The sequence below is a fragment of the Cryptomeria japonica genome, chromosome 4 (assembly GCF_030272615.1).
Source record: "Cryptomeria japonica chromosome 4, Sugi_1.0, whole genome shotgun sequence".
In the NCBI taxonomy this organism is placed as follows: domain Eukaryota; kingdom Viridiplantae; phylum Streptophyta; class Pinopsida; order Cupressales; family Cupressaceae; genus Cryptomeria; species Cryptomeria japonica.
Genome location: NC_081408.1, coordinates 109331553 through 109352650, shown reverse-complemented (window position 1 = coordinate 109352650; position 21098 = coordinate 109331553). Strand labels below are relative to the sequence as shown.

Genomic DNA, 21098 nt, shown 5'->3' with positions numbered 1-21098 from the left:
CACGCTTCGCTGCTATCCAATGATCAGCCTTGGGAGCTGTCATGAAGCGTGAAATGTAGCTCACTGCAAAACTGATGTCAGGTCTAGTGGCAGTTAGATAGATGAGACTGCCCACTAGTTGCCTAAACAAAGATTCATCCACAACTGGTGAAGATGACTGAGCTGAAAGTTTGAGCTCGGGTTCCATAGGAGTAGAGGTAGGTTTGCAATCCTACATTCTGAACCTGTCCACAAGACTTCTGGCATACTTGGACTGAGAGAGAAAGATACTGTTCTCAGTCTGCCAAACTTCAACTCCTAAGCAGTAATGTAGAAGTCCCAAATCTGTCATATCAAAGGTGCGGCACAAATCCTATTTGATCCCAGTGATCAAATGTGCTGAACTGCCAATAATGATTAAGTCATCCACATAGACAACCACAAACAGAACATCATTACTAGTATGCTTGATATACAGGTTTGCATCAGATGGACTCCGCTGAAAACCATGATCTGTCAGGTACTTATCAATTTTCATGTACCAAGCCCGAGGAGCTTGTTTCAGACCATAGAGTGCTTTGACTAGTCTACAGACCTTCTGTTCTTAACCAGCAACCTTGAATCCTGGGGGTTGCGGCATGTAGACCTCTTCCTATAAGTCACCATTCAAAAAAGCACTCTTGACGTCCATCTGATGGACTTTCCAACTGAACTGGGCTGCCAAGGCAAGAACGAGCCGTATGGTACTCATTTTGGTTGTAGGAGCAAAAGTCTCCTCGTAGTCAATGCCTTCTTTCTGTGAGAACCCACGAGCAACAAGACGAGTCTTATACTTGTCTAGGGTTCCATCAGCTTTGTATTTTACTTTATACACCCATTTGCAGCTAATGGGCTTCTTCCTTGAAGGAAGATCTGAAAGGGCCCAAGTGTGATTCTTTTGAAGACTCTGGAACTCAGCTTCCATAGCCTGTTCCCACTCAGGTATACCTTTAGCCTCTGAATATGTCTGAGGCTCAAAAACACTGTGTATGTTAGCCATGAGAGCAAAATTGACTGTATGTTGCTGTTTGCTCTTATTACAGGAGGTTCTACCCTCAATGAGCTCAGTATCCCTGAGATCACCAATGGTCTTGGCCCACCATTTAGGCCGAAGAGTAGAAGTGCTAACATCTGGAGGAGCTAGAAGAGGCTCAGGATCAGGAACAAGAGCAGCAGGAGGAGGATTATTCTCCGCAGGGAACTCAGGTAGTGCATCATCGAAAATAGATTCTGCATCATCCCTCCCATTGGGCGAACCTAATGGAATAAGAACACTGTGAGGCTGATCCTCAGAACACGGCTCAGAAGAAGGGGACTGAAAGAATCCTCTGTCTTCATCAAATACAACATCATGACTGAAGATAAGACGTTCAGTGTCTATATCGATCAGTCTGTAGGCCTTATGGTGATCACTGTATCCTGTCATCATGAGTTGCTGACTTTTGGAATCCAACTTGGAGCGCTTAGCATCTGGAATCCAAACATAGGCAACAGAGCAAAAAACCTTCAGGTGGCTGATCTTAGGCTTCCGACCAGACCAAACCTCTTCTGGAGTCTTCCCCTTAACAGCCTAAGTAGGGGAATGGTTAAGGAGGTAGACAGCAATAAACACTGCTTCAGCCCAATACTTATTCGGAACACTCCTGTGTTGTAACATAGAGCGAGCCATCTCAACAACCGTACGATTGCGACGCTCGACAACACTGTTTTGCTAAGGAGTGTAGGGTGTAGTCAATTGGTTGATGCCATGGGTATCACAGAAGTTGGAGAATGCAGAAGAACAAAATTCCCCCCCGTTATCTGTCCTAAGAGTAATGATGCTATATCCAGACTCTTTTTCAACAAAGGACTTAAACTTCTGAAAGATACTAAATACATCTAATTTGTGTTGAAGACAGTACACCCACATCTTTCTACTAAAATCATCTACAATAAGCAAAAAGTATTTGCAACCAGTAACAGAAGATGTATTCATAGGACCACAAATATCAACATGAAGTAATTGAAGTACCTTAGATGCACGCCAAGACTTTCCATGTGTGAATGAAGTCCGATGCTGTTTGCCAGCTTGACAGGCACCACATACTCCAAGATGCTAAGTCTGAATATCAGGTAACCCTGAAACAAGCCCCTCCCGAGATAGCTGAGAGAGATACTGAATGTTGAGATGTCCATATCTCTGATGCCACAAAGTGTTGAGAGGAGAAACACGAGCTACCAGAGCCACTTCAGGAGAATCACCAGTGTCAAGAAGCCTATATAGGCCATGATCCTCTAGACCAACAGCAACAGTAAGACGAGTCTCCCGATCAATGATGGAACACTTGTGAGCACTGAACACCACATCTAGCTGAGGAGAATTCCTCATAATCTGACTGACAGATAGCAGATTAAGTTCCATACCAAGAACATAGAACACATTCAGGAAAATGAGAGTCTTGCCACCAGACTGTATCTGAACAGTGCCTCTGCCAACAACTGTATACTCCTCACCTCCGCCAAATACAACGGAATCACTGAAAGATGAGAAGTCTGTAAACCAGTCACGCCGATGAGAAAAGTGACGTGATGCACCAGAGTCGATGTACCAAGCAGAAGACCTGGCATGATCTGAAGACATCTTAGCCATAAAGGCATAAAAGGCAGACTCCTTTTGCTCGGAATGTTCAGCAACATGCGCCTTCTGGTGTGACCCTCCCTACTTCTTTTGTTCAGAAGCGAGCCTCTAACGGCAATCTTTCTTCATATGGCCGTACTTTGACAGTAATTGCACTGCACATTCTTCTTCTTAGCACCATCCTGTGTCTGAGAAGAGCCTTTCTGCTAAGAAGACTGAGAGGACTGAAATTTGCCTTTATCATTGTGAAAGGATTGGGCTGTGAAGGCATTTTCCGAGGAGGCTGACGTAGGACCACTACCAAACTGTTGTTTCCAGTGATCCTACTGTAGAAGTTTGGTGCACAATTCTGAAAACTTCAGATCAACATTAGTGGAAGTAATATTGAGGGTCTCAATGAAGTGTTCATACGATTTTGGAAGACTTTTCAGAGTGATTACTACCACATCTTCTTCCTCCATAGTTTGACCAATAGCTTCGAGCTGATCTCGAATGTCCTTAATCCTCGTGAGGTGTTCCTGTAAGGACATACGTTCGTCCATCATAATGGAGAACAGCTGATTCTTTAGAAAGAATGCTCGGCTCTTGTCGGATGTCTCATGCAATTCCTTCAGATGCTTCCAGATGTCGGAAGCTGTCTTGCTGGAAGGAATCTGCGGTAACTGATCATCAATTACTGAGAGTTTGAGAAGCATAACTACCTCCCGATTGCGTTCATCAAACTTATCTTGATCAACTCTTTTCCCAAAACAAGCTAGTCAAGACGCCTATATTCAAAAATGGTCAACATACGCTGTTTCCAGATGTTGTAATTATGGCCATTAAAGCGTTGACTGCCTTCTAACATCAGATTGGTGAGAGAAGCCATTTGCACGTTTCCCATTGTACTAAAAGATGACAGAAAACCCAGAAGGAATCTGAAAACCAAATTCAAATCCGTTGGCTCGAAAATCGAGGCACAGAAAACGATGCACCCAAAAAAATTGGGCAACTACCCAAATTAGGTTTCGAAAAACCCACCAAGAATCTGCAAGAAAAATTTATTTTCAATGAAAACTTGAAGGTAAACACCTTAATCGAAAAAATCAGAGGATCGTCGAAGCCACGAGATGCCCAGAAAATTTGCAAACAGAAGAAACTTTGGCACAAGGAAGAAAAACGAGAGTCGCGCCACCAGTAGAGATGTCCACACGGGTAACAGGTCACGCGCAGAAAATAGGCTGCAAATCGCGACGAGGTTGCAAGTCGCATCGCCAAGGGTGCAGGTCGCGTCGCGGCGAGTGTGCAGGTCACGTCGCGGTTGTAGGTTGCGTCACGGCGAGCCGAGGGTGCAGGCACAGAGCCACAAACAGTGGCGCGATTAGTCTTGCAGGTCGCGTACAGAGCCACGACCGTCGCCGAACAGAAGAGAACCTTGCTTTAAGAAATTCACAGGCGCTAGGGAAAAAAAACTTAGATGAGTTTTTAATTGGAATAATTTTCGAAAATTTCCACTAATTGGAAATTAGAATTAAAAAATTCTCCTAAAGCTCTGATACCATAAAACAAATGCAGAAGCATATGGATTTCAAAGAATTGATTGAATAACAGAATGAGCAAGATGCTCATAAATAGTACAGGAGTATTTACAAGAATAGCAAGTTTCTAATAAGAAACTGCTGATAAGAACGTAGAAGATCTTACTAAAAAAAGAATATATACTATTGAGCATTAACAATATTTTAATATTCTAATACCCAACATAAAGTCGCTTGTTCGCATATATAAACCTTGGAGTCGTCATGTGGTCTTTCTCATGCAATCTTGGCATACGTAGTGATTTTGATCAAGAGGGTAGAATGTCCTTGACCTTTTATTCTAATGTTCGGTGAATGATAAAACGTACACCAACAGGTCACAAGGCTGCAAATTGCAGAATATTTTCTAAGAAAAAGTTCAGTTTTGTGAATCAAAATCTTCTTGCTCCTTTGAGAAGTTATAATGTTGTTTGTTACAAGTGTAATAATCTTGGTCATTCTGCAATGTTCTGTAAAAGTGTATTGATAGATTTGCCTAAGAAGATGGACGAAAAAGAAAAAAGGAAGAAGAATATGAAAGTTTAAAGAAGCAAGAAAAGTCAAGTCCAGAAGTAGCCTTAGTTGTGCAAACAAATTTTCTTGAACAAAATGAGAAGTATATATGGTATGTTGACAGTGGTTGTTCTAGGCACATGACGGGTGACAAGAGTAAATTCCTTACTCTTAAAAAGATGAATGGAGGTAAAGTCGAGTTGTAGGTACAGGCACTCTTGTTTTGAATGATGGTGAAACAAAAGTAGAAAATGTTTTATATGTTAAAGGTTTGAAACACAATCCGTTAAGTGTCAGTCAGTCGTGTGATCAAGGATATGATCTTGCTTTTAATTCAAAATGTTGCACTATAAGTAAAAGTGAAAAACTTATTGCAAATGCTACTAGGGCAGCGAATAATCTTTATATTATTGATGACACTAACAATGAGTTGTGTTGCTTAAGTCAATTTGATGAAGCTTGGTTGTGGCACAAAAGGCTTGGGCATATGAATTTTGATAATTTGATTCAAATCAGCAAGAAGGAAGCTGTAAGAGATACCACAACTTGAGAAACCAGCTGATATTGTGTGCAAAGATTGTCAGATGGGAAAGCAGACCAGAACAAGTTTCAAATCTAAGGATTTATCAAGTACCAAACCGCAGACTTGTGTGGACCTACAGCAAGTCTACAAGGTGAAAAGTATTTTATTTTGTTAATAGATGATTTTACTTGTATGACATGGGTGACATTTTTTAAAGAAAAGCCTAAAGCTCTAGAAAAATTTTAAGTTTTTAAAGCCTTAGTTGAGAATAAAATGGATTTGAGAATTAAATGTTTACACTCTGACAATGGTGGTGAATTTACCTCTAATGAATTTGTAAACTTTTGTGAGAAAAATGGAATTAAGAGACAAGTTGCAGCACCCAGAACACCACAACAAAATGGTGTTGTTGAGAGGAAGAACAAAACAGTTCAAGAAATGGCTCGTAGTATGAGGAATGAGGCCAAGGTTAGTGATGTTTTTTGGAGAGAAACTGTTCATACAGTTGTGTATATACAAAACAGAGGTTTGCTAAGAGCTAAGCACAACAAGACACCTTATGAGTTGTGGAAAGGTAAACCAACAACAGTTAAATATTTTAAAATTTTTGGTAGTCCTTGTTATATCAAAAGAGATGATGATAATCTAGGCAAGTTTGATCCTAGATCAGATGAAGGATTTTTCTGGGTTATTCTTCAAAAAGCAAAGCTTATAGATGTTTCAATAAAAGGCTGCATAAGATTGTAGAGTGTGTTAATGTTAAAGTTCATGAGATTACTAACACTTCTTGTGAGAATGGAAATGGCAGCAGCAGTGCTCAAAAACAAGAGACTAGTGGTGTTGTTCAACCTTCATCTTCACAAATGCAAACTAGGACAGCAAGTAGTAATACTCAGAATAGTCCTAAAAATGGTCAACCAAGAGCAGCAAATACCATTCCTGTCAAATGTTTGGGGGGATTGTTGGAAGTATGCTGCAAATATGTGCTTGAGAGATATCTAAGAGATGTGTTGTCATTGATGTCAAAATATTTCTCTGTCTGTGACAATAATGCAGTGAAGTTCAGTGAGTTGGTTTGTTTTGTACAGTGATGATCAGAGTTTGCGGATTAAAGGGTTTGTAGAGGGCTATGTATAGATGATTCAATGCAATTTTCAAAGGTTTGCATGAAGATTTGAGTAAGTTATGGATATTTGTGTTGTGGCTGGTTTTTCAGCTGTTCAATGATGACAGTGTTTAGTATTTTGATCTGCATTGCTCCGCATTGTAATATCTTGATCTGTGGCTTTGGAGATATGTTTGGGACATTGATGTGTATCCACAATTCAGGTGGTGCGTGATTTGGAGGTCCATGAGTTATTTTTCAAAGTTGACAGTCATTCCAGTTAGTGTTCTTGAGGTTCGGTATAATGATGATGTGATTCTAGTAATTCGTGTTTCTGCGGATGTTGCGGTGGTAATTCATGATGCTTGTGGATGCTTCTGGATCGTGTTCTTTTTGTGTTGGTGATCCACATTGATCATTGTGCGCGTAATTGATAATTTTCTCCGATGTGTTAGTTTTCTTCATATTTGTGGCCGACTGGATGCTTGTAGCGTGTTGCGGATGTTTGATGCATAATTCTTGGAGGTGTTTCATATTCGAGGTGTGTGATATGGGTTCGTGATATGTCTTAGCCGGCATTGTTTGGTCCGAATGTGATATTGTAGCGTGTGTGGTCATATCTTTGTAATTAAGTGTTGTGTTGAGCCAACCTTGATGATCTTCACAAGGTTGATGTCATGTATAAATAAATGTAAATTCTTTGTAATTGAGTGTGTGTAGATGAGAATCAAAATGTATGTGCACTGAATGTATACATCTTTCGGTGGCAGGGAAGAAGTGTGAGAAGAAGAAAGTTGTCATGTGCTTAACTGGAACTGTAACCAGGCATTAAGAAGATGTTATTCTTCAGTTCATGAACTTCTGGATGTGATATGAATCTGTTTGTAAAACACTAAGTCTTCCCTGGGTTGTAGCCCTTGTTGTTTTTTAGTAGTGATCTCTAGGCAGTGTGCCCGAATGCATGTGTATTCCCCATTTGTATTCCCATCGTGGGTTTTCCCTTGACCGGGTTTTCCACATCAAAAATCTTAGTGTTATGTGTGTTCTTGATGTGTTGTTGATTTATACTTTCATGCTTAATTATCAGATCTAAGAATAAGTTTGATTTGTGTCAGTTTGTGAGACAACTGATTCACCCCCCCCCCCCCCCTCTCAGTTGTCTGCCCAGAATCGAAGCTATTTCATCAATTCCTTCTTCTAGTATGTTGGATCAAACAACACGTATACATTCTGAAAATGATTCAGAGAGTGATCATGATAAGACTACTTTCAAAACTCCTAAGTTTGTGCAAAGAAATCATCATATTGATCAAATTTTACCTGACAATAGGACTAGGGCTACTATAAGGAATGTCGATTATTTTGAGGATGAAGGTGTTTCTTTGCTTTCCGTGTTTGAACCTAACTGTTTTGAAGAAGCAGCTGAAGATAAGAACTGGATTGCTATGATGAAAGAAGAGCTAGAACAGATTCAGAAAAGTGACATGTGGGAGCTTGTGCAAAGACCCAAAGACAAGAATGTGATAGGCACGAAGTGGGTCTACAGAAACAAACTAGATCAGGAAAGCCATGTGGTAACAAATAAAGCACACTTGGTATGTAAAGGGTATGCTCAAGTAAAGGGTATAGATTATGATGAGACCTTTGCGCCTATAACTCATCTTGAAGCTATTTCTTGCTTCGTATAGAGGGTTTAAGGTGTTTCAAATGGATGTTAAATCTGCATTTCTTAATGGTTATTTGAGTGAAGAAATTTATATTGAACAGCCTCATGGATTTGTGTTGACTAACAAACTTGATCATGTCTGTAAGATAAAAAAAGGCACTATATGGCCTTAAACAGGCTCCACGAGCTTGGTATGACAGAGTGGATAAGTATTTGCAGCAGCAAGGCTTTAGAAAAGGTGTAGCAGACAACAACCTTTATGTAAAAGAAGGTAACAGCATTTTGGTTGTTGTAGTCTATGTTGATCTAATATTTGGTAGTGACTGTGTAGGCATGTGCAAAGAGTTCGCTGCAAATATTAAATAGAAGTTCAAAATATCTATGTTGGGTGAGTTGTCCTACTTTCTGGGACTTCAAATTCAACAGTCATCTAATGGTATTTTTATTTCTCAAACGAAGTATATCAGAGAGATTAAAAAAATTCAGAATGGAGGATAGCCATCCTGTTAGTACACCTATGGTGACAGGATGTAAATTGAGCATTGATGATGATTCTCCTAAAGTTAACCAGACTTATTATAGGTCTATGGTAGGCAGTCTATTATAAGTTACAACTACTAGACCTGACATTATGCAGGTAGTTGGTTATGTTGCAAGGTTTCAGGCCTTTCCTAAGGAAACACAAGTGCAAGCAGTGAAGAGAATTTTCAAGTATCTTAAGGGTACAATGAGTTTTGGTTTATGGTATCCTAGATGCCATGATTTTACACTAACCGTATTTACTGATGTAGATTGGGGAGGTTCAATAGATAACAGAAAAAGCACAAGTGGTGGTGCTTTCCTTCTTGGTGACTGTCTTGTTTCTTGGCTGAGTAAGAAACAAGCATCTATCTCATTATCCACAGCAAAAGTTGAGTACATAGGTTGAGTATGCTGGACTTTAAGGTTGAGTATGTTGAACCTATTTCTATTTTTTGTGATAATACGAGTGCTATTGACATTTTGAAAAATCCAGTTTTGCACTCTCGTACTAAGAATATTCCCATTAAATATCATTATTTGAGAGAACAAGTTGCTAATCATATTGTCAAGCTGGAATATGTGTGTTCTAAAGAACAAGTAGCTAATATTTTTACAAAGCTGCTTCCCAAGGAGACTTTTGAATTCCACTCCAACACTGATTTGCAGAATAAACTTAGGGGGAGTACTTATTGTTATATTTCATGCCCCATTTTCAGTTTTTGCAGGATCGTTGGTCATTGATGCAAAAGTGGGAGTAGCGAAACAGGGGGAGTTTGGTTTGTCATCAATGACAAAAAGGGGGAGATTGTAGACAATATTTTGTCATTGATGCTTTTTGACATCCCTCAGCTGGGCGTTGTTTTTATGTCAGCATGTTTCCAATGCTCTTTGATCTGAGATCGTTTTTGCTCACTTTGTTCTTGCAGTTCGTATGACTCCAAGTGGCAGTATCTTTTCTCCTAGTTCGTATGATTCCATGTGGCAATACCTTTTAAGTTTATTTGTGTCAGTTTGTAATGGCAGGGATGTCTAAAATTCCTCTGCATTTTCAGTTGTTCTGTTTGGGCAGTGTGTTCAGAACCGTTTATTCTTCATCTTGTTAGGGCAGTTACACTGTTTGAGTAAGCCCAGGTGGAATCGTATTTTCAGTATTTGCAGATTGAGATTCTTTTATGACTGTTTGCTTTCTCTGCGTTTCTGGCTAAGCTTTCCCACATGGTTGACAGTTGGCAAATATGTTAGAAGACGTTTTTTCTGCTAGTATGATGTTTGCTGTGTTTGTTGGCCAAGTATCCTGTGCGTGATCAGAGTGCTGCACAAAGACGTTTTTTTCCTCATCTCGATTGGTGTATTCTTCATTTGGTGGTTGGGCATTTGTAACTGATGCTAAGGTCGTGATATAGGAAGATGAGTATCTTGCATTTTCTTCTTGATAGCTGGGTGTATTTTTTCATCTATTGCTGAGTGTGTGTGTGTAGGATGATTATCGCTTTATGAAGTTTTGGGAGTTGCTGTAAAATTCTGAACGCATTATGAAGGCAAAGAGTGCTGAAGCGTAAGGAGTATATGTTGGACGTTTCATCAGTCGTTAGTCTCATTTTTTTTAAGGCGGAGTTTTGTATGTGCTACTAGTCTTCTACACAGGCATCACTTGTATCTTGAACATGGCATTGGATTCTCTCACTACTTCGGAGTAGGGATTCTTCATAATATGATCAGATTTCTGAGTCAAATTCTTAAGGCGTAATGATCAATATGTTCTTCTGATTATTCCTTTTGTTGCTGCTGAATATTGATCAATTTTTGAACCTGTGTGTAAAGGAAGTGTGAGGAGAGTTGATGTGGAAGAAGTTATGTCTGTCTGCAAGTGTTCTCAGAAGCAACTATGTGCACAACAGCTGCTGTATTGTCCTTTGCTTAAATGCTGTCATACTGAGACCAAGTTTTCCAGTTTTATTTGTTAATGTTCGGGTCTTTGGTAATTAGAGAAAGAAGTGAGCAGATAATTTTAATCTGTCTTAATATCTTGTACAAGTTCTGATTTGTGGAAAGTATGTGTCTTTCATTGAGTTTGTTGCTGTTATGAGTTTTATACATTTTAGTATAAAACAGTGAGCTTACCAGTGTTTTTCAGTTTTTAAAATTGTGTTTGTTAAGGTTGAAGCCTTGTGACTAAGGTTGGAGCCTTAGGCAGTAAGAGTGGGTGCTCTTTGATGTAACTGGGTTGGAGCCCATTTTTGTTAGCGAGAACCGTGGTTTTTTACCCTGTTGGATTTTCCACGAGATAAATATCTGTGTCTCTGTCTCTCTAGTTTCAAGCTTCTAATTTTTGTATTAAGTTGTAAATCGAGTTAAAACGCTGATTCGTCCACACCCCTGCTCAGTGTTTTCTGTTTGATTTTCACCTTTGCTTTGGAGGAGGCTACCTAGTCCTCTCTCTTTTCTATAACAGTCTTGGGAGGTCTCTTCTCTCTCTCTTTGGGGTGATTGATCTATACATGGATACCTAACATGGCTATATCTTGTTAGGACCATCTTTTACCCCATTTGAGTTGAGTTTAAGGGAATTGTTGGATTTTTTTGCATTTTCCGATTTTATGTTTTTCCTTATTCGTTTTGACATTTATTTAAATTCCTTAGTTAGGTTATTACTTAGGTTGAGTTTGGGTGTGATAAGTGTCACACTCCCCACAGCAGTTTCACTTTCCCTATTTTGATATCGAAGTGTCTTTTAGTTTCCCAAGAGTTGCACTTACCTAATGGATGGGTTATTCAACTCTTCCCTTTGCATTCCCTATAAATGGTTTTTCATTGCTTTGTACTTTTATACTCTCATATTGGATGGCTTGCCAATCTACTTCTACATATTTTGTAGCTAGTTTCTCACGGCATTAGATCTTTGCCTGGATTTTGTTTCAAAAATCTTACAATATGATTGATATTTACAAAAGTTTGGAGTTAAAAGATAGCACTTATAAAATATTTTCAAAAAAAACCAGAATTTTTTGGTCCATGAAACATTTAAGCATTATATTTATTATCAGCTCAAAGTTTTCAATATGATTTAAGCAGAATGTCCCATTCTTCAATTTTTCAAATCAGATTTGTGTAGAACAAAACTCTAGATGTCTACTGAAAATTCCTACAGACTACACAAGACACTTTTGTATATGGCCAGCCACACAAGAAGCAAGTTTATTTTCTATTATAATCCAAAATATCTACTGAAAATCTCTAACTTCAGTTGAAAATTTAAATTGGGGTAGATGCCATCATATTGTTTTCAAATCAAAATAATTTAATATAGGAAGTAGCAAAAAAATCAAAAATTGTGCTTTCAAAGGTTGAATTTCCAAATTTGAAGTTCTTCTTTGAAGGAACTTTTTTTATATCAACTGTCATACATCAAATGCACAGTTTTTTTTTTCAAAAAGGCACTCTCCCTTTTCCTTTCCTTAGACGATCGACGATACACTTGAAATACGTATTAACAACTTATCTCAGAAATCCTCTTGCCTCCAACTCCAGGCTAGCCCACACCCCCGGTAGATTATCAAAAATATTTAAAATACTTTCAATAAACTGAATTTCCACCATTGATGTTCTCCTTTAAAGCTTCTTTTTTTTTTTCAAATCTGTGATCATACCTCAATTCAACTATTTAGATATAGATCAAAGTAGTCATAGCACAACAGCCCAATTTTGGTTAAATGGTAAAGAGGAAAGGCCCTTAAGGCAAAGAGATGCACCATCCATACTGTTATAGCTTGTACAGCAGGTTTTAAACCTATAGTAAATGTAGATACTTGTTATGGAGAAAATAGATGTATCCAGAATTGCCTTGGAACTATAGGAACTTAAATATGACAATAGATTGTGTCAAGGAGGGGCTGAGACAATTCCAAGGAGCATTTAAAGACAGCTAATCCTTGCCTGAGAAACAATTACCATGAACCCCAAGGACAGCAACCATTTCAAATCATCAAATGCTGGAAAAACAATATTCTCCTCCTGTGTATGAGACCACATTCATGAAGGACATGCATAATTTATAGTCCATCCTAATCGCTAAGGCCCATGTTACAAGTGAAACAGTCATAGATAGGAAGATAATATTTTTACAGTTAATATTTTTACAGAATCTATTTTACAGCACAAATTTAGTAACGTGGAACACAATAAGGGGCTAGCTGCCAGTTATCCTTACAGTTAAAACTAAAAGCTTTCCTTTTGTTCGGAAATGTGAATGATGTTTAGGCTACAAGAGATTATCACTATCCTAGATACTATCTCATGAAATGGCTGCATGGAATAATTGTGTTTTGCAGAGTGATTGTTTTCTGCACAGACAAGCTTGACCATGTTTTGAAATATGCATAGAGAAGCAAATGTGTGTGGAAAATCATCTTTCCCTTGGCAACCTAGTACAGCTGCAAATTTAAAAACAACAGCAGAAACACTAGGCCAGGAGAGATCCATATTGAAGATGATTAGAAAAGTCTTGTTTTTGTGGCTGCAACTAATAAAGTGAATAGAGTTTAAACAGACCCATGTCCGAAATCACCAAGAGAAAATCATAACATGTTATTGAGTTAACATGAAACTCCTAAGACTTTAAAATTTTAAATGAAAGAGATTGATGTCCTTGCATTTTCAACTGCCCACTCTGAAACTGAAAATTGTGCTAATACTTGCTTTAGCATTAAACATGCAAATCTATGCTAGATGAAAAAGTGCACCAGGGAATGGTATTGATTTACAGCAAACTAAGTTGCCATTAAATTGACAAGCAACAATCCTGCTAAAGATTCAACCGCCTGTCCAAAGGGCAAGGCAGTAGAAAACAAGCCGAAAGAAATCAAACAAATTGACTAAGTGTGACAGATTCTTTCAATATTAAGTAGAAATCACACCAAAAAACTAGAACTAATATACAAAAGTTCAACACAGAGTAGACGGCACAGACCAAGATGCAAATAAAAACATCAGGGGAAAACTACAAGCAATACAGAGGTTCAGCATGGAGCAAAAAGCACAGAACAATATGCAAATCCTGGTATCAGAAGAAATCTACAAAAAGTACATATAAATCCAAAATGGAGGAGTTTCGAAAAATGAAAAATATATATGCGCTTCCTATGCAATTCATGTATTAAATTAAACTATATAATTTCAAATGTGTGACCAAACATATCAGTAAAAAATAGAAATTATACCAAAGATAGATTAACAAATACTTCTGGATTACATGAGTATATATCTGGACATGATCCCTCCATAATGAGCTCGTCTTTAGTATAAAATGAAAAATTATATCTATGTTCTCTATGAGATTGGTGTACTAAAGTAAACTCTATAGTTCAAAGGAGTAAACCAGGCTATCATCCAAAAATAGAGAATATAACAACGATACTAAATAATAAAATATAGATATAAAAAACTTCTGTAGTTACCTGAGTATATGTCTGGACATGATCCCTCCATAATGAACTCGTCTTTAGCACATCTCTTAATGTTGTTATCACCTCAAAAGCTGTTGCCTTTATCACATCATCCTCATTATCAAATGGTTTTTCCTGCAGATTGCCAAAACAAATAAATAATTTCACCTCATGTAAGATCAACTCCAATAAACATGCCCTTAAATACAATAGTGAAAAAAGTAATTTTCATATTACTTATTTTACTATTTTGCTGGTCTGGTCCACAAAAATTAAAAAACTACAAATTAGATAAATCCTGGGTTACATACTACTGAGTTCAGCTATATATATTAACAAGAAATCAGTATATGAAGGTAATAATCTAAATTAATTAGTAAAACAAGACATATTTTATATCCATTTATGAAATAGGTAAATATAAATATCAGTAACTAATCAGAAACACAAAATATATTAGCAGAAATATATAGACATAAAATAAAATATGTATTGAAGGGAAATACAGTAACAAAATTGAAGCCTTCAGAGGTTACATTTGAACATTTGATGAACACTGACTGCTACAAATCGAGATATTACAAAGGATTCAAAAACCATATATAGATGTAATCAGCCTGTAGCAAATAGTATTAAGGAGAATCTAAAGAACCATATGTATAGCAGTATCTGTTAAGTTTGCTGCTGTATTTTCCATATAAAGGCCTAAGCATAATTGCCATTCAAGTATCTGTCAAATATATATCCTTTGACTGTGTGCAAGAAGTGGCATCGTCATCGAATCAATAGTAAAATCTTGAGCCCAATGTGCAAATCATGAAAGATTGGTTCAAGCGATGTGTAGTAGGATATGAATTCAGTGTTTGTGGTCAAAAAATGTGTCATAGAAATTATTCAGACTTATTATGTTCAAAAGAAGTTTGTGCCTAGACAAAACACTCTTGCGCACATTTATGATAAAAAACTTTAGAGACCTTAACTGTCTGGAATTTAATAAAAACATTTCTGAGAAGAAAACTGAGAGAGCTTAACTGCAATTAATTGGTCCTAAAAATCTGTTTCTCTAAAAAGAGGAGTATTTTTTTCCATTGTTTAACCTAGTTTGCCTAAGGTATGTCCAAGGTTACAAGACCTAGGCATACCTAGAAGGGACTAAACCCAGCATCTGTACCCAGTCTGGTTCAGTACAGGTACATCCCTGGAAACAAGTGAACTTGGTGATTCATTAATATAATGAATGTGCACCATCAAGCATAATATACTGTCTAGAATGAACCTAAGTTGACCCTAATAATACATTGGATGTTCCAAAGGTTTATTCTAGACATATGTCTCTGGTTTGTGCTTGGGCTTGTGTATGACAGTTCACCATTTTTTCTTTTGTACCTAGGTTTGGTGCAGCTGGGTACAGCAATTATCTATAATACACACGCAAACACAAACTGACATTAGGATGCTCTCATGTATCTAGGCTGAGGACCAAGAGGCAGAGGGAATCAACCACCATGAGAGAATTGATATGTTCAAAGAGAAAGAAGGCCTATTGATGCTCTCAATCGACGAAAGGGCCTTGTTGTCACAAAAGTTTGAACCCTTGCTAAGCTATCAACTTAGCAACCTTGTGAAACATGGAAACAACCCCGAAGTGTGGGACCTTGCACAAGGGGTTGAATCTCCAGAGAAGGTCAGCTTCCTTCTCAATCCAAAGAAGGTTGGCTTCCTTCTCAATCCAAGTGCAGGTGTTGAACCAACTTGTTGCTTTCCCTTAGCTAGCTTTTTTCTCTGCTTGCTTGGTGTTTTTGAGTGAGTGATCACCTAGGCTAGGTAGATTAGGGTTTCTCTCGAAGAACTCATCCTAGGGTTTCTCTCAAAGCTGAGTGTAGCCTAGATTTGGGAAGTCATAGGATGTCTGCCTTGACCCTAGGGTTGTCTTAGAGGATTTTTACCTTTCAAGAGATTGAAGATTGATAGATTGTGCAAAAGAGATAAAAGATCTCAAGTCAGGGTAGGTCAGGAGTGTTGGTTTTCGTGTCAAAGTCTTGTCTTCCTCTAAGTCAGAGACGATTAGGCAGAGTCAGTGGCCAAGGGAGGATTCAAGAGGCAATTTCAGGAATTGTTGAGCAAATTGGCAAGAATGTGGAAGGATATGCACCAAGGTTTGAGTCCAGGGCAAAGTCAAGTAATTCCAAAATGAATCAGGCCTAGAATCAAGATTTTCGCTCCTGACCCTTCCAAAGGGTCCAGGGTGAAATTCATATTCCTCTGCTCTGCTCCTTGTCTTGACCAAGTTTGAAACTTCTACTGCATGGTGTGGAAGACTAGGATGCATATTTGCCTTAGGACGAAGGTTTGAAGCAACAAAATGATGGAAGTTAGCCTGGAGGAGGAAATTCGCTCCTAACCCTTCCAAAGGGTCCAAGGCGAAATCCTCATCTAACCCTCTGTTTTTGCCTAAGACATTGGAAAGACCTTGTTTTGAGCTAAGTGACAAATCGACTTGATGATGATAAGGAGAGGTGAATTTGATCAAATTTGAAGATGAATTGGGGCAATAGAGGGTGAAATCAACCTAATTTATGAATTTCGCTCCTGACCCTTCCAAAGGGTCCAGAGCAAAATTCTTTGAAGTCACCTTTTTCTCCTTGTTTGCACTGGAAACCTTGATTCCTTGGCCATGGTAAGGGCAAATTGACATATTCTAGCCCTAGGAAGTGATTGAAGATGTTGGAAAGTGTGGATTTTGTCTAAGGCAAGAATTTCGCTCCTAACCCTTCCAAAGGGTCCAAAGCCAAATTCACCTTTTCCTCTATATTGCTCTTTGATATGGCCAACTTTTGGTTTTTTTGGAGCATAGTTGGGAAGGCTTTGATGCATGTTTGCCTTGGAGAGGAGGTTTAAGGCTATGAAATGGTGGAAATCAACCTGGAAGGAGAATTTCGCTCCTAACCCTTCCAAAGGGTTCAGAGTGAAATCCTCAATTTAACCTTCTTTTTGGCCTTAAGACCTAGGTTAGCCCTGCCTGGAGCTAGTTTGATGGTGGCTTGCCTTGATTGCAATGGAAGGAAGTTGAAGTTATCAAGTTTGAGTAAGAATTGGAGGGATGAAGTAGAAGATCAAGCCAAGAATGAGGATTTCGCTCCTGACCCTTCCAAAGGGTCCAGAGCGAAAATCCTTATAGACCTCAATTTCTTCATTGTCCAGACCATGTTCTTAGTATTTAAGGTATGTTTGGAGGTGTTTGACATGTTCTAGCCTTAGGGAGTGATAAAGTTGGAAGAGATGAAGAGTTTTAGCTTAAAACTTGAATTTCGCTCCTGACCCTTCCAAAGGGTCCAAAGCGAAATTCTTGAAAACACTCATTTTCTCCTTAGATAAGGTCAAGACCTTGGTGTGGATGCAAGGAGAGTGATGTATCTTTGCCTCCCAGAGAAGATTGGAGTTGGAAAAATGAATAATCACGCCTAGAACATGATTTTCGCTCCTAACCCTTCCAAAGGGTCCAGAGCGAAAATCTCCATGGACCTCATTTTCTTCCTTGTTTGACCAAGTTCTTAGTATCCAAGGCATGTCAGAAGAAAGATGGACATGTTCTTGCCTTGGGGAATGATTGAAAGCAAAAAAAGGTGGAGATTTTGTCCTAGAAAAGGAAATTCGCTCCTGACCATTCCAAAGGGTCCAGGGCGAAATTTCACTAAACCACTTTATTTTCCCAATTTTATGCCAAGGCAAGTGCGGACCAAGATGAATTTAGATTGAAGATGCCCTTAGGAGTGACTTTGAGTTGCTAAGCACTCAATGAATTTGAAGGAATTGAGCAAAACCAAGAATTTCGCTCCTGACCCTTCCAAAGGGTCCAGAGCGAAATTCCTAAAATCACCTATTTTCCTTGCAGCTCAAGTCAAACTTTTGGTTTTTATGGCTTGGATGGGTGTGAGGAGATGTGTCCTTACCTTTTGAAGTTGATTGAGGTTGAGAGGATGAAGAAATGAGCTCAAAACTTGAATTTCGCTCCTGACCCTTCCAAAGGGTCCAAAGTGAAAACCCTAAAATCGTTCTTATCCTCCAAATTTTGTGCCAAGTTAGGCCTAGACCAAGGTGAGAAAAGCCCTTAGGATTGCCTTTGAATGATTTTTGACCACCAAAAATGTAAATTTTGAGCTAGGACAAGAATTTCGCTCCTAACCCTTCCAAAGGGTCCAAAGCAAAATTTTGGATAGGTCTTGTCCCTGGCTATGATTTTGAGCGAATTTTCCTTTTCAAGCCTTTTGAGGATCAAGCAAATGTTGACAAGTTGAGAAATGGATTCAAATGAGGGAGTCTAGAGGAAACAAAGTGAAAGGAATGGAGTTGAGTGAGGGTAAACAAGCAAAACATGAATTTCGCTCCTGACCCTTCCAAAGGGTCTAGAGGGAAATTCTCATGATCACCTAATTCACCCATGGTGAAAGCCAAAAAATTGAATCCTTAGGCTTTGTTGAACTAAAACTAGCATATGCTCACCTTTAAGAGAAATTTAGAGTGAAGGAGTGTGGTAATTGAGACCTAATTATGGAAATCGCTCCTGACCCTTCCAAAGGGTCCAAGGCGAAATCCTTGGAAATACATATTCTTCACCTTGTTTCAACTAGGCAAAGGCTACTTGCAAGGACATATTGACAAGAGCATGAAGTAGTGAAAAATCAAGGTTGTGAAGGTGTTGATTGATGGAGTAAATGTACCTAGGTGAGATGTTCAAGCAAGCCTCCTTGGGGTGATTTAAGCCTTCCTCATACCATGAACATTCTAGTGCCTATAAGGAAAATGTGCCTTCATCAAACTTTGAAGAAACTCTAGCATCTTCTAGGCTTACCTATATCCTCTCATCAAATTGCTAATTAAGCCTCATTTGTGTGAGTAAGGCAAATTCCCATGATTTAGGCACTTCTAAAAATGGATTAATTGATCCCTCTTTAAGCCTTAAGATCAAGAAATTCATACTTTGGCGCTCAAAACAATTTTTTTTTGGCTTTATTACTAAGTCCGCCAACTTGGAGGAATTTTTATTTGCACATTTATACAAGTCGGCCTATTAGTAAAATGATGAAAGTGCCTATAAAGGAAAGGTGTATTTTGAAATCTTGATTCATTCTTTCATTCATTTTTCTAAGCGAATTTTAGGAGCAGAATTAGGGGTGCGAATTTCAGCAGATTTAGGCGAATTTCTTGATTGAAGAATACTGGTTGAAGGCTGATTGAAGGCTAAATCATCAAGGGAAGGACCTGAAATTCAGATCAAAGACCTTTCGTCCAGCGAATCTTCATTTTTCTTTATCTATTTTTTTCAAGTTGATAGCTAGAAATCAAGGAGAAGGTATGTACAATCAGATTTTTGAGAGCATATTGAAGATTTGATTCAAATTTCTATATTAGTCCTTTGTGAGGTTGAGTCTTCAATAATCTAATTTGATTCATAAGTAATATCAATTTGAAAATTCATAATTTTAAGGACTTATCACTCTATCTTCAAATTGTAATCTAATCATTTCTTTAAAAGGTCTCAAATCTCCTATCTTGAGGTATTATACTTAAACCTCACTTAAACCTCTTTTTGTAGATATCGAATGACGACCCCCAAGGCCAGTGGATCCACTACTCGGCAGGCTCTCATCAAAGAAGATCAAAAGAACGATGATTTGGAGTCCAGGATCGTGTCCAAATGGAGCAATATCGGAGACACCAATCTAGGAAACTTCAATGTGAAGAAGTTTCGAGAAGCACCCTACATCGGCAAGCCATCACCCGTAGCCAGGAAGATAATTGAGAGTGGCATCATCAAGGTTGCAGGCTTCCCTCCCGCAATTAGATGTCACGAGCTGATGATTGAATGTGCCCGGCACTATGATTCACATTCAAGGACGATCGTAGCCGAGGATGGAACTGTCTTGGCCTATCTTTCAGAAAAAGCTATAAGTGAAGGCTTTCATCTTCCGGAGCCGAGAGATATGATCTATAAGAGCTTGGAAGGAGCTAGGTCTATCTACGAAGATGATCCTGATACCTGTCTTTGCTTGAACAAGATACCTAATACGCCACACAGAATTGATTTCCAAGAAGAATTCAGGGACTTGATAACCATGCTCAATCAGGTTATAGGTGCCTCTCAGGCCGCCTTCTTCGACAAGTGGATGTTCTTCTTTATTCAAGTGATCGTCCAAGGAAAAGGAATGCTCGATTGGACTAGAATTATTAGCAACAACCTAGACGTGCAGTTGAGGAGGCTAGTCCCTACTAAGTCATTCCACATGAGTTCATATGTTATATATTCCTTAGTCAGAAGTTTTGAGTATGTCGAGTTACCCCATAGAGGAGTTGTGGGGAGAGGGACAGGAGATATAAGAGCATGTGATTCTTATGTTCAACTACATCATCCACCTAAGAATTGCTACAAACTAGTCAATAACACCTTCATGATGTATATCACCAGGACATTCCAAGGAGGGATTCACCATCAACTGTCTCCGAAGGCACAAGAGCTCGTGAAGAAGCAAGGTGCATGGTTCATCCAATTTCCAAAATTCACCTACATCAAGGTCCATGGGCGTCCTTCACCTCCCTATATGTTGCCAAGATATCCTACGAACAGAATAATATTACTTGAGGTGACTAGATAGTTGGGAGCTTATGCTAAAGCATCAAGACATAAGCATGGAGCTGGTATCCCCGTACCTATTTTACTGGGAAATTCAATTGAAGTGTCCTAATTCTCAAGCGGCAGAAGATGCAAAGAAGGAATTATCTCTGTATTCATTCACATCCTTTGCCTCAAGGGAGAATTTCGACCCTCATGGTCATATGGAAGAGACAATTGGGAAGAAATACAAACATGAGTTTCAAGTAGAGGACTTATGGATGAATGTTCAGGATGATATGGAGGTGAAAAGAAAGATCCATTCTAGATTACCCTTGGATCTTATCAGGAAATGTAAAGTTTACAGAGTAGTCGATCAAGCCCAAGACAGTGGTAGATATCTCCAATCTTCCTATGAGAAGGAAGATAAAGAAGTGAAGATAGATTGGAATGAGACAGAGGTTGCAGACCTAAGAGCATTGATGGACCCTGTTTTGAATTGCACTCGTAGATGGGTGGACGTACAGCAT

General features: G+C 38.6%; 1 protein-coding gene across 4 annotated transcripts in view; it reads right to left on the bottom strand.

Annotated features, from left to right (window-relative positions):
* The window catches only part of LOC131046144 (lon protease homolog, mitochondrial), a 149527-nt gene that overhangs the window by 109850 nt on the left and 18579 nt on the right, over positions 1-21098 (bottom strand). For all 4 annotated transcript variants that reach the window (XM_057979815.2, XM_057979813.2, XM_057979814.2 and 1 more), the window contains one exon: positions 13974-14096. In XM_057979815.2, the coding sequence (XP_057835798.2) occupies positions 13974-14096 (123 nt within the window). The remainder of the gene's footprint in view (positions 1-13973; positions 14097-21098) is intronic.